Raw genomic sequence first — 14,812 nt, 5'->3', positions numbered from 1 at the left:
AGTAGAAAAATATTGTTTTCATAATCATAAAATTCATAATGTCTGTTGACTTTCCTTCTGCCAACCATTACTTCTCTAAAACATATCAGAAAACTAGGTTACTTAATAATCTTCACAAAAGTCGCAATTATTCTCAAGCATAGAATATATATTTTGCAAATGGTTAAAAGTTTTCTCTTTAGAAGACAGAAATTTCAAAGATCCTCTGATAACTTATCATCTTGTTAATTTTTTCTTTATTGCCTATTTATTAGGATGACTGTCTCCCCACAACCACCCTTCTCAGTGCGTTCTTCATATCCTTGTTCCTCAGGCTGTAGATCAGGGGGTTCAGCATGGGAATCACTGTGGTGTAGAACACAGAGGACACCTTCTCCTGGTCCATAGTGTTGCTGGAAGGAGGCTTGAAATACATGAATGTTATAGACCCAAAAAAGATGCCCACAGCCATGAGGTGGGAGCTACAGGTGCCGAAGGCTTTGTACCGCCCCTCGGTGGAGCGAATGTGGAGGATGCTAGTGAGGATGAAAGTGTAAGAGATGAGGATGGCCAGTGTAGGAACTAAGGTGTTAACTCCTCCAATAATAAACGGCAGTATCTCATTGACACGGGTGCTGGAGCAAGACAGAGTCAACAAGGGCAGAATATCACAAAAGTAATGACTGACAGTGTGAGACCCACAGAAGGACAGCAGTAACATGCAGGAAGTATGGACCATGGCCCCAAACAAATCCAGGGAGTATACCACAGCCATCACGATGGAGCAGACCCTGTGGGACATGACAACGTTGTAAAGCAGTGGGCTACAGACAGCAACGTAACGGTCATATGCCATGACTGTGAGGAGGTAGCCTTCTTCAATAGCCAAAGATAGGAAGACATAAAGCTGAGTCATGCACTCTGGAAAGGAGATGATGTTCCTCTCTGACACAAAATTCACCAGCATCTTAGGGGTAATGACAGAGGAGTAGTAGAGACCAATGGAGGACAAATGACTGAGAAAGTAATACATTGGGGAGTGAAGTTGAGAACTGATGGCAATTAAGAGGATCATGCCCAGGTTCCCCACCACTGTGACCACATATATTCCAAGAGACAGGAGGAAGAGGGGCAATTGAAGGTCTGGGCGTTTTGTTAACCCTTCCAGTATAAAATCAGTCACTGAAGAGTGGTTTGAAGTAGCCATTTTCTTACAAAATATTATCTGTAGGAAGAGATAAGAGGAAAAGGAGACATTTATTTTCAAATTTCCAAAGCAGAATTTCATGCTCTTTTTGGTGATTTCCATTCTTGACACCCTCTTGAGTCCTATAACTTCATCTTTTCCAAAGACCTCTTAAACTCTCCAGGACAAAGACTCTGAATAGAACTCAGAGATATGGATCCACCTAAACCTTCTGAGAAATTGATACCCATTTACTTTTCAACATTTACCGTAAAAAACAAAAATGTTGCATTGGACTTAAAAATATACTATTGTTTCCCAAAGACTTACAAAATCTCCCAATATTTGTCTCCCTGTGCAATGCAGAGTTAAAGGAAAACCAAACTACAGCTCCACATGATCATAAAAACATTCACTCACTCAAGGAATTGATCTCAGTAAGAATCAATAAGAAAATATTTTTTGTCCTTCTATAACACTTTATAGTTTGTAAATGTTTTACCAAACATATTTCTTAACAAAACTTTTCTTGTGAATCTCTACTCTAGTTTATCTCAGGCAGCCCCAAGAAATTTGATGTCTGGAAACCTCCAGAGCTTTTCCTATTTAATAGCCCAACTGTTTCTATCATGAAATCCATAAGGGAACACAGGGTCTTTAGTTAACTACAGTTATTACTATAACAAATGTAATTAAAATATTCTTTCCTGAAAAACATGAATTTGATATCTTAATTAGTTTATGCTATCTGTTCAAATCCCTACTTTCTAATGTGTGATCTTAGATTATGCTAGATAATTACAACAGATATTATCTGGTTTGCTATCAGAAAAATTACATATTTCTATAGCATATTAATGTGATTGACCCAAGTATGTCATATTGCCCTATTAATATTCCTTTTTCATGCTTCTCTGTTTGATTGAATAAAAATGCTCTTTTATTTCTTCATTTATTTATTGGTTTTTATTTTTGCTTTTTGCGGTGCTTGGGATTGAACCCAGGGCCTTGTGCTTGCAAGGCAAGCACTGTACCAACTGAGCTATATCCCAGCCCCATTTATTTATTGTCTAGACAGTATCTCACCAATTTGCCCAGGCTGGTCTCAAACCCACAATCCTCTAGCCTCAGCTTCCTGAGCAACTGGGAATATAGCACTGTGCCACCAACACCAGCTTTCATTAGTGCTTTCTTAACAATTGAAGAGAGCTGTTTCTAGCCCATTAAAATATTCACAAAAATTGGACTGGTTTTCAGTTTCATTAGAATTTACATGCTATCTCAAGCATTTTTAAGAGGGAATGGGAATTTTGAACTCCTGATTATATTTCTCTATTGATTAGAGGTTTATTCAGAATATTTTAAAAATCAGGTTTTTATAAAAAATGGTGTGATGAAAGGATTTTTTATTTTATCTAATTTCTCAAATTGTGTTTAACAGGATGTATTTTTCTGTATCTGACCTTCTGAATTATGTCCCCATTTCCCATTCTAAAGTTTTTGGAATTTTCTCTTTTATTCAATTGACTTTTCCAGATTTTTTCTATTTCCTTAATCATGTAAATAGCCAACTTTTGATTTTGTTATTCCTGTTTCCTCATTTCTTATTATGTTATTCTTTCTTGCAATATTTATTATTAAAACCTTATGGTATCATTCTTGTAATATTTTATAATTAAAACATTATTACTCTTTGAGTTTATTGTGGTTATTTGCATTCAATTATTAGCACATTAATTTCAAAATATTTTATCTCATTATCTTAAAATAAAATTAATTCCAGGCCAAAGTTTCCAGGCCACTACTTTAGCAATTTCTTATAAGTTTTAGTATATGTGTATGACCTATGATGTGTATGAAACTCTAAATATATTCTTATTTCATTTTGAATTTGTTTTTTGTCCTTTAAAATATTTGGAAGTGCTTCATAAAATTTTAAATCTGGAAGAGTGAAGAACTTTGTTTTTATTTCCTAATTATAAAGCATGGTAATTAGAGAAAGTGGTCTTCATTTTCAGGTTTGTACTTATTGAGACTGAATGTAAGGACTAGTTCATAAGTATACTTTGAAATATATTCTAAGTGTGCTTAAAAATAACATGGACTTCACTTTTGAGAGCATGGTCCTTGGTGTAATACCTACAGGTCTAGTTCATTAATTTTAATGCTCAAATTGACTCATTTTTAGATTTTGTTGATTTGTAAAGAGTGCCAGTACACACTTAGCCTCCACTCAAAATCCCACACTACAAGTCTGTATTTGTTGATTTCTTCTTGAAATTCTGCTATATTTGTATTATTTATTTTGAGACTCTATTAGTAAGTACATACAGGCTTAATGCTATTATATACTATTATTTTTATGATATTAAGTGGCTTATTTATCTCTGCTAATTATACTTAAAGTCATTTTTTCTTTGTTTTAATTTAGTTATGCCAGTTTTCACTGATTGCTTTGTTACTGGTATTTCATTTTTACTCCTTTATTTTAAATTTTTATTTGTCCTTCAATTTTATAGTTGTTCCTTCTGAATAACATGGCTCTACTGAAATAAGTGTTGGGAGTTAAACTTTTTGACCCCCAATCTGAAAGCCTCATTCTTTTAAATAATGGTGTTATCTCATTTGCATTCATTATTGTTACTTACAAATTAAAATGATTTCTGCTAATATATTTTATTTATTATACATTTTTCTCCTACATTTTTTCATTTTCCTTCTTGTTTCTCTTCTTATTTGAAAATTACATTTTTCCCTGTATCTTAGAGGATACTCTAATATTTGAGCACGTGTCCTTGAATTAACAAGGTCTAAAGTAGTCAGAATATACACCCTCCTCTCAAAAAATTAAAAGATATTCTTTCAGCGTGTCCCAGAGATTTTGATATGTTGTGTTATTGTTCTCGTTTACCTCTAAGAATTTTTTTTATTTCTTCCTTGATGTCTTCTGTTATCATTGCATCAGAAACTATTTTAACTCTAATCTCACCCCATTTTGCATGTTATCACTTGGTAAGTTAATGATATCTTGTTGCAAATGCTCCTAATGCACTTATTGTTATCATTTTTTGTATATAATGAATGTCTGCTTAAATTGATCAACATGCTCAAAATTTCTCCCCACACCATGAGATTTTTTCTCATTCCTTTATTCCAACTCTATTCTTAATTCTAAAGCATTTCTGTTGAGTGTTAGTGAGAATACCATCATTCATAAATGCAAACTTGAAAAAATACAGAATTTAGATTGACAAGAATTTCTTTCCTTGGCATTGAGAATATATTATTCCATTGCCTTAAAACTCTGTATTTACTCCTAAGAATTTGACATCACGATATATATATACATACATATATATATATATATATATGGTAATATCTCTCTCCTTCCCTCTCTCTCCCTTTCTCCCTCCTCGAGTTCCTGCTGCTCCCCATTCCTGTGCTCTTACTATTTTCATGAGAGTTATTACAAATTTCCTACAATATTTTTAGGTGTTCATTTGAGTTTATTTGTTCTGTAAGAATTCAATTCTTTTTTTAAATTTTGGAATATTTCTCTGCCATTTTGTATGCATATAGGGCTTCTCCTGGATTGTCTCTTTCTGAGGTTTCTGTACCTTGATCTATCTTTTGTGTCATTTAGGTTTTCTTCCTTATTGTCTCATTTCATCATCTGCTGAACACGATATAATTTACTCAGATCAATTTTCTATTTATTCTCTCTCCAACTCTGTCTAATCTGACAATGTACTTTATCCATCCACTTTTTAATTTCAATGATTACCTATTTCTTTCTAGACATTCTATTCAGTTCTAATTAAACTCTTTATGTCATTTCTATAACATCATGGTAGTTTTACTGTCCCACTACCTTCTTTTACAGTTAGAATAATTTTAAACCATTTTTCAGTTTCTAGTAGTCATGAACAACATAATACAGAATATCAGTCTCTTCTGAGTCCTAATGAGGAATAAGATAAATTGGAGACAAAATGTCACCTTTAAACACATGAATCTTATGGTGAAGACACAAACATAACTTAAAAAACTGAATTTTCCAGTGTTTCCTAATATGTGATTAACAGTTTTCGATCTGCTCAACAGGCTCACCATTCCCTATAGTGGCAGAGCACATTCTTCCCTTAGGCAGGCCAACATTCTAAAAGAAAAAAAAGGGAAAGTTATGGCCAGTCTTGTTGGGAGGAGAGGAGGAGAGCACAGCCAGGTGATGGCACCGACGTCCTCCACATGGAAGGAAACATCAGGAGCAGGGGATAAGTGGCCACTCCATACTCCACAAGTCTTTTGTAAATTCAGAGTCTGCTAGCAGAAATTGTTGAGGTCAGATGTGTCCATTTGTTGCATGTAATTCCTCCCACTCATCAATTTTCTTCCTTTTTCTTTTTCTTTTTTTTTTTTTGGTAGAGGGGGGGGCGGGGATAATGGGTGGGAACTCAGGGGCACTTTGGGGTGGGATACTGGGTGGAAACTCAGGGGCACTTGACCACCGAGCCACTTCCCCAGCCCAGTTTTGTATTTTATTTAGAGACCGAGTTGTTTAGTGTTTTGCTTTTGCTGAGGCTGGCTTTAAACTGGCGATCTTCCTGCCTCAGCCTCCCAAACTGCTGAGATTACAGGCAAACACCACCGCACCCAGCACATTCATCAATTTTCACTCATTAATTATTTATTTTTTCCCTGAGGAATTCCCCTGCAACCCGATATATAAAAAATTTCCTTTCAGAGAAGTTTTGCATTTCTTTTCAAGCATTTACTGCAGCCTAACACTATTTATAATTACTTTGTAGTTTTTCATTTGTCCTCAGTTCTTTGCTCTCTATTCCTCTGCACTACTTGTCTTGGAATGAGAAAACCAATGCGTTAAACATGTTTTTCTATTTGAGTTCTTATTTTTCTTTCAACTCAAATCAAGGTGAACAGCACTGTCCTAATATGTTGCCAAAGATCAGAGGAGAATGTTTTTTGTTGTCAGAACTTGACACTCTCATATATTCCATTTGTGCTTTAAGAAACACAACTGTAACTATAACACATCAATAAAAGATGTTGAAAAAGAGAAAAGATACACAACTGTAGCATCTCTAAAATGTCCTCTTCTATGGATCTGGAGTTTATCATACTAAGTGAAATAAGCCAGTCCTAAAAAGCCAAAGGTGGAATGTTTTTGCTGATATGTGGAAGCTAACCCATAATAAGAGGAGAAGAATAGATATTCAGTAGATTAGACAAAGGGGAATGAAGGAAAGGGAGGTGGGATAGTAAAAGGAAAAAAGAAAAAGAAAAGAATGAATCTGAAATAATTTTCCTATGTGCTTATGTGAATATGCCATAGTGAATCCACCATCATGTAATTCATAAGAATGGGATACTAATTAGAACATGATAGATTTCATGCTTGTACAATTATATCAAAATGAATTCTACTGTCATGTATAAGTAAAATGAACTAATAAAATATTTTCTATATGAAAATTGCCGAGGATGTAGTTTAGTGGTTATGTAATACTGGGTTCAACCCCCAGTACCAAAAAGAAGATGAGAAATTTAAGTGTTTAGCTCAAGGTTCTGGTACAACTATAAATAAGTCTATACATCTATATCAATATTTTCATCTCTATTCTTTTGACAAAAAATGAAATTATAGTTTATGTAGTAGTTTATGAATTTTGTTCCTTTGCTTGGTTTTGGTCTGGGAATAATGTAACACAAGGACATTTATCCAGATCATAAAATATTTTTTCTGCAAATAGTTAAAAATTTTAAAACAGTAAAAAATCATTTGAAATGATAAAAATAAATTCATAAAAATAAAATAAATACTCATGATTTATGTTGATTTTCTAGAAATTTAAAATTAAAGTATTTACTAAAAGTGGATGTAAGGATAGATACTGCAGGAATTTTATAAGCATTTAATAATTTCCCAAATTTTTGTATTTAGCAATTTTGGCATCTTCATCATGCTACATTTTAAAACAAGAAAAAACCGAACATTTATATCTCTGAAAATGAGAAATATGATAGCTTGTTTTACAGTAATATTCAGAGTATCAAATACTGAGTGACTTCAGAACAAACACTCTGTCCGACACTAGAACACAAAAGGTGGAGAGATATGGTCTGTGTTTTTGAAGGGCTTAAGATATACTATGGGTATCGGACAAATAATTCTTCCTCAAAATGAACTATGGGAGTGGTAGAATAAAGGGAAAAAATGATGCATTCAATTATAAAGGAAAAATAGCTATACACTACCAAAGTTGGTTGAGACCCCAGTGTGAAAGGGAGTTTTCAACATGGTATTTACTTCCAGGAAAATGAAAACCAAAACTATATTGATATTACATGTAACTCTGGGCAGAATGGCAATCATTTTTTTTTTTCAATTCAATGACTTTATTCAAAGAAATTTTTTTCTTAATAAAGGAGTTTTCTTTTTTTCATTTTTATTAGTTCTTTATAGTTATACATAAGGATACACTTTGACATAATTATAAAAGCAAGGAATATAATTTACTCTAATTCAGTCTCCAGAATTACAGAATGGCAATTATTACAAATACAAATAACAAAAGCTAGATAGGATGTAGGGATAAAAGAACACTTACACTCTGTTAGTGGGAATGTAAATTAGTATAGCTGATTGGTAACAGACAGAAGTAAGTGGTGAAAAGTTAAGTGGATAATTCTGTGAACTGGACGCACTGTGCTGACCCCACATGCTTTCTTTTAAAAAGCAATCTGGATCTAACACTGACTGGCTTAAGTCAATAGGATATGCTATATTCCTCAGCAAATAACCTGCTATCCAAAAGGGAAAATGCATGCTTGAAGAAAGGCTTTACAAATAAGAACACAATTTACCCTGAAGGGGTAGTTCTGTGACCCTTCACAGATCAGATTCTAAAACTCAGAGTGATAATAATATTTACCCCTAATCATAAAATCTGTAAGAACATGTTCCAATTAGAACTAGTCACCATGGGACAAAGTAACCTGTGCTTTACCATGCAGAGTGGGGAACTGGAAGTCTGATGTAGTCCTGCTGACAGTTAAAAATCAAGAGGTGGACCTGAGCAATACTCTGGAAATTTCCCTGGGAACTTCCAATAAAAGGCATGCCTTCCTTTTCCTCTTTAAGGTCCCACTTTCTCTATTTGAGAGTGTCCCATTTTATCCATTTTAACTTATGACTCCTTCTTTGAACAACATGTCTGAAATCTTTTTTGGCATAAAATGTCTAAGAACTGGTAACAAAGGACCACCATGGTTATCTCAGTCTTGAAGCAGGTCCTGGGTCTGTAACAAAGCCACTATGGAAATCAGTATGGAGATTCATTAAAAACCTAAAAATAGAACTATCCAGCTATATCACTCCTAGTTTTTATCTGAAAGAAATAAATCAGGCATATCCATATTTATCACAACACACAATTCACAGTAGTTATCGAATCAGTCTAGGTGTCCATCAACAGAAGAATGGATAAAGAAGATATGGTATATATGCGCAATAGAGTTTTATTCAGCCATAAAGAATGAAATTATATTTTGCAGGAAAATTATGGAGCTGAACAGTAGCAGGTTAATCAAAATATGTCAGATTCAGAAAGACAAATATTATGTGTATTCTCATATGTGGAAGCTAAGAGGAAAAAAGTAAGGGGAAAAAAGACATCATGAAAATAGAACAGAGACTGTGAGCACAGAGGAAGGAAGTCAGGGAGAGGGCAGAGGGGATGGTAATGGGAAGTAGTGAGGAGTAAAACTGATCAAATTATGTTATCTGCATGCACAAATATGCAACAATGAAAGTCACTATTCTGTGTAATTAATGTACACCAATAAAAAAGGAAAGGAAAAGGCTAATATAATATTGGGCTACAATTTGTAGAGTATATGGAGAATTATTATTACATTGTCATTCTTGTGACAAAAATCTAAAACTAAAAAGTATATCATGTTAATACTATCATAATTTATAATAAAAATAGGATTCATACAAAATGAGGTATGCAGCAATAAAAGTAATATAGAATGTACTCAATAGAATGTGCTAATTTTTTTTTTTTTTTTTTTTTTTTTGCGGTTTTGAGGATTGAACTCAGGGTCTGGTACTTGCAAGGCAAGCACTCTACCAGCTGAGCTATCTCCCCAGCCCTGAATGTGCTCATATTTTTTTTATTGTAAACAAATGGGATACATGTTGTTTCTCTGTTTGTACATGAAGTAAAGGCATACCATTTGTGTAATCATAAATTTACATAGGGTAATGTTTGATTTGGATGATGACACATAATGGGGGTGGGAGGGGTTAGTGTTAGGGTCAGGGTTAGGGAGGGGGGCAAGAATGGAGGAAGGAAGGATTGTATAGAGGGAAAAGAGGGGTGGGAGGGGTGGGGGGGAAGGGAAAAAATAGCAGAGTACTCATATTTTTGAAACAATTTTATCAGTGCTGTACATCTAAAACCAAAAAAGCCAACAAACAACTTATTCTAAATTTTCAATACATAAATAGTAAATGGAGAGTAGAAAAAATGGTAAAATGATACATATTATTACAGTTATCTCAGAAAATATTGAAATTTGTGCATCAGGTTAAGAATTTTCAGCATGGTCATCTCTTTGCCTGTTTTCTCAAAAGGCAAAAGTCATTATCTACCCTCAAAAAGTCATTATCACATTTGTTTTATTCACCAAATGTACCTTTCAAACTCTTGTGGCTCTCCCAGCTGGAATATAGGATTTTCATACCTTAGATTCTATACCAGAAGAGTCTGCGAAAGTCAATAAAAACACAAGTGATTTAGTTGTTTCCAAGTACTCCTGCCTTCTGTGCCTAAATTCTTCAAAGTCAAATGACATAAATCTATGTCCTATTCAGGGCAATCTTATGATCTTCATGTTTCTAAAGTCTTCCACAAAAGAGAAAGCAGTGGCTTTCATTTCCTGTTATTTTACTTTTTAAATTCCTTCTTTCTTACTCAAATTCCAATTACCATTCATGATTTTGTATCCTGAAGTTGTACTCTCTTCCTGACTCCCCACAAATACAGTTAAACTATTACTCTATTAATATAAGGTGATTATGTTTTGTAAGTTTTACCAAGGCTTTATTAAAAGTGGAGAATAATTACTAAACAGGCTACAAATGCCGTTTTAACTGCTGTTGAAACTTTCATTGATCATGTTCCATGCATAGATCTCTTATTTACTGATCATGTGTCTCTTTGGGTTCTGATCATGGAGTTCTACTTTCTTCCTATTCTCTCAAATAAAAGACTCTAAATTTTTAAATTTTTTTCATAAAAAATGTCTGTTCCCAACTTCAGCCAATCATCTCCCACATATACTGGTCTAAAAAGACTTCTCTTCCCAACTAAGAAGAACCATTGAATTGATCTTCTGAACAAAAATAATAACAATAATAGTAATAATAATAATATTAATAATAACAATAATAATAATAATACAAAAACCTGTCTCATTCTAGAACAAAGCACAGTCAACTTTTAGAGTGGAATTTTTTTCTCATATCTCATGTTTAGTAAAATAAAACTAAGAAAATGAAACAGAAAATACTTTAAAAAGAATAATAGATTTGAAATCTGGTAACTTACATTTCATTCTTGGTTTTATCTTTAAGGAGCTGTTGAACATTAGGCAAATCATTAACCTCTTTGAACTTCAGTATCCAACCATAAAATAAATATGTATCAATAATCTAGTATGTGTTAGTTAAACTGTGCAAGAGAAATATATCATCTGTGAACAAAATGTTTAATGCATAGTGTTCATAGCTGCACAGTGATAGAAAATTTGATGTGTAAACATCTGTAACTGTGAAACACTTGGATTTGAAAAGGGCATATTCCTGCCCACTGGAGAATGGAAAGTCAGAGTAGAAAGATTACAGAACTGTTGCTTCATTAAAGCAGCAGACAAGAACCCTCCTGCCCAATGACATAATGTCAATGTCAAGTTGTGTTATTGAGTCAGGTGCAGAATCATTCACCATTTATTAGAAAAAAAATTCTACTCTTTAGAGCACACCTCAGGGGACATGGCTATGTTGTAAAAAAGTGGATTTCAGATGGCAATGAAAACAAAATTTCTTCCTTAATGTTATTCTTAAAGAGGAAAAAATGGTGAAAGGAAAAAAACAAAGAAAACCTGCTGCAATAAAAATAGGAAATGTGTTTCAAATTTCCCTCCCCATGTTAAAAAAGAAATACAATAAGAAAGCTGTCACTAAAAACATTTCAGGTAAATACTCACTCTCAGAATCTCTCTGTGCTGCAACTACATGCACAAAGAGGTTCAGATTCTGATCAAAACATTTTCCTGCTCAGGGTTTTCCTCAGGGCAACTTTAACATCTTTGTTCCTCAAACTGTAGATCAAAGGATTCATCATGGGAACCACATTAGTATAAAAGACAGAAGAGATTTTACTTTCATCCATAGACCCAGCAGAGGATGGTTTCAGATACATAAATGCACCTGATCCAAAGAACAGAGAAACAGCAATTATATGGGAACTGCAGGTGCTGAAGGCTTTGGACCTGCCCTCTGTGGAGTTTATTTGGAGGATGCTGGAAATGATGAAACCATAGGAAATAAAGATGGTGAGACTGGGCACAATGATGTTGATGCCTGCCACAATGAATGCAACTACCTCATTGGCATAGGTGTCAGTGCATGATAGCTGGAGCAAAGGGGGAACATCGCAGAAATAGTGGTTGATGGTGTTTGCATCACAGAAGGTCAGTCTCAGCATGCATCCAGTGTGGGCCATGGCACCAGAAAATGCCATCAAGTATGAACCAAGCATGAGGTTGGAGCACACCTTAGGAGACATGATTGCGTTGTACAAAAGTGGATTGCAGATGGCTACGTAGCGATCATAGGCCATTGACGTCAGCACGTAGCACTCAGAAATAATAAGAAAACAAAAAAAGCAAAGCTGGGTCATACACCCTTTGTAGGAGATAATATTCTTCTTTGATATGAAGTTCACCAGCATTTTGGGTGTAAACACAGAAGAGTAGCAGAGATCTATGAAGGACAAGTTAAAGAGGAAAAAGTACATAGGAGTGTGAAGGTGTGAATCCAAGCCAATCAGAGTTATCAAACCCAAATTTCCCAACACAGTGACCATATACATTACTAGAAATAGGATGAACAGGGGGAGTTGAAGAGTAGGCCAATCTGTTAATCCCACCAGAGTAAACTCAGTTACAAAAGAGGCATTTTCAGGAGCCATTCTTTTCAAAAAGAATCTGTAGACACAGGGAGAAAAACAGGAATTACATTAGAAGACAACCCAACTCTTCCAAGAATACCTTCTCCCATCAGTATGAGTGCACCAGTAATGTCTGAAACTAATCAACCTGAATACACACAACCTGCCTTTTGTGCTGCCAGGATACTGATTTAAAATTCCTATTAGAATCTCAAAACTAAGTACAGAACATCATGCACTTAGCCTGCCTAAGGAAGACTGGTGGTACCATATGCAAACAACTGTTAGAAAAGCACAGGAATAAAAAAGAAGAGAGCTGGAAAAGAGCAAATTGTTCTTTCATCTCATATTTCTCCCTTTCCTTGAGCCCTCCCTTGACTAGTAAATTTGGAAGCAAATGTCCGCAACCTGGTGATGACCTTCAATGCAGATTACACTCTAGTGGGTTTGGAACCCTGAATGTTCTTCCTAATCTAAAACAAAGAACATGAGTCTAGGAATTTTTAAGTTATTGACCCATGTCACAGAAAAGACCATAAATGTAGACTAATGACATATCTGTCCATAGACAGGGAAATTAATGATTAATGTACTATAACCTTGGTATCCATTAATTCTGTGAACATTCTCTGCTCCCTTTTCAAAGAATTTCCTCTACCAGTTTCACTTGAGTCTTAGGACTGCACAAAATGGAAAGAAAAATGGCATGTCTTAGATCCCTGGTCTTCATCTCAAAATATGAGGACATCCAGCTAAGAATAAGCAAAACAATGAAAGAGAAACAGTGCCTGATTTCACATGAATAGGAAATATAAATAGCTGTGTTCATATAAGTAGAGAGTAGAATGTTGGTTGCAAGAGGACAAGGGGAGGGAAAATCTGATACTGGCCAATGGTTACAAAGGCTCAGTTATGCAAGATGATTAAGCTCTGGACATCTAATGCACAACGTGTTAACAATAGTTGTGAATTTGCTAGCAGAATGGAACTGAAAATTATGTTCTCACTATATGGAAACACATACACAAAACACACACAAAGGGGTATCATTAATGGGGTTACTTCACAGTGTGCCAAAATATCAAGTTGTAAACCTTGGAGATTCATTTTTACATGTAATGATATCTCAAAGAGTTAAATGAAAAGACATTAATATACATACATTTCAAAAATCACCTTCCAGGCTGAGTGCTGTGGTGCACACCTGTAATCCCAGCAGCTCAGGAGGCTGAGGCAGGAGGATCATGAGTTCAAAGCCAGTCTCAGCAAAAGTGAGGCATTGAGCAACTCAGTGAGATCCTGTCTCTAAATAAAATACAAAATAGGGCTGGGGATGTGGCTTAGTGGTCAAGTGCCCTTGAGTTCAATCCCCAGTAATCCCACACCAAAAAAAAAAAAAACCCAAAAAACAAAAAACTCACCTTCCACAGGAGAGAAAACCTTGGTGCTTCCTTATCATTGTTTACCCCTGTGGTTCTGGAAGGGTGGTATCAGACTGAACTTCTCATATTCCCTGGAAATCATTCTGAACTGCTGGATTTATAATAATAACTCTAAGTCTTCTGAAGCATCAGAGAAAAATAAATACCTTCCTTATTATCACATCTGCCACTCAATGAGACTGTGGCCTGACTACAAGCAAGGTAGAAGCTTACTTTCTTCCTAGGGAACAGATTCTAAGTATAAAAAGCAAATGAAGGGATTATGTGTACAAACTAAATCATGATACTTCTTCATTTCCTTAGGGACTCAATGTTTTACTCAGGTTTTTCCCTCTCCTTAGGGACTGAACATACCCTATGGTAGAGCCAAAATGAAATTCCCATCTCCCCAGCACCTCGATCTCTCAAGAGCAATCTATTGTTTTGGCTCTTGCTCTCTTTGCTCCCACGTCTTCAATGTAAATGCTCCACAGAATCTACCACCAGGCATCCTTATTCATTTTTTAGGAAGTTTCAGAAAGTTTTCAAGGATTGTAGGAGTTTACTTCAAGATTCTTTCTCCTGAAATAGCTCCAAAATGAGTTCTACTGTTTTACAATGCAACTAAAGTTTTAAACTTTAAAGACCTACTGAAAATTTCTTTCTTTTCTTTTGTCTTTTTTGTGTGTACATGAGACAGGTTTACCAGGAATTGAACCCAGAGCTTCATGCATGCTAGGCAATGGCACTCTACCACTGGACTACACCCCCAAGCCCACCTATTGGGAATTCCCACCTGAGTATCCTGCTGAGTTCTTAAATATGGCAGTTCAGAAATAAGGCCTGCAATTCAAACTGCTCATTAAGAGTCCATGCTGCAGAGTTAGAGTGTCTTGTGTTTGAATCCTCCCCCTGTACTTCCTAAATGTAATACTTTGGAAAAGTTACTTAACATCTTTGTGTCA

At 35.0% G+C, this 14,812-nt stretch overlaps 2 protein-coding genes across 2 annotated transcripts; both read right to left on the bottom strand.

Annotated features, from left to right (window-relative positions):
- Window positions 1-250: 250 nt before the first annotated feature.
- Window positions 251-3,266, bottom strand: LOC124959729 (olfactory receptor 8D2-like). The gene is made up of 2 exons (XM_047518067.1): window positions 3,231-3,266; window positions 251-1,189 (listed from the first exon to the last, which is right to left on the bottom strand). Exons 1-2 carry the CDS (start codon window positions 3,264-3,266, stop codon window positions 251-253), a joined length of 975 nt encoding a protein of 324 aa, XP_047374023.1.
- An 8,248-nt stretch (window positions 3,267-11,514) lies between these two features.
- On the bottom strand, window positions 11,515-12,450 carry LOC124960294 (olfactory receptor 8B3-like). The gene has a single exon (XM_047519009.1). It carries the CDS (start codon window positions 12,445-12,447, stop codon window positions 11,515-11,517), a length of 933 nt encoding a protein of 310 aa, XP_047374965.1. The 5' UTR covers window positions 12,448-12,450.
- Window positions 12,451-14,812: the final 2,362 nt, after the last annotated feature.

Source organism: Sciurus carolinensis, chromosome 11 (assembly GCF_902686445.1).
Source record: "Sciurus carolinensis chromosome 11, mSciCar1.2, whole genome shotgun sequence".
In the NCBI taxonomy this organism is placed as follows: domain Eukaryota; kingdom Metazoa; phylum Chordata; class Mammalia; order Rodentia; family Sciuridae; genus Sciurus; species Sciurus carolinensis.
Note: the sequence above shows the minus strand (reverse complement) of the source record. Positions and strands in the feature narration are given on the sequence as shown.

Coding starts and splice junctions, on each gene's coding strand:
- LOC124959729 (XM_047518067.1), bottom strand. CDS start 3,266: ATGTTATTTTTAAGCACACTTAGAATATATTTCAAA. Junction 1,190..3,230: donor CACTTAGAATATATTTCAAA/GTATACTTATGA, acceptor ATATTTTGTAAG/AAAATGGCTACTTCAAACCA.
- LOC124960294 (XM_047519009.1), bottom strand. CDS start 12,447: ATGGCTCCTGAAAATGCCTCTTTTGTAACTGAGTTTACTCTGGTGGGA.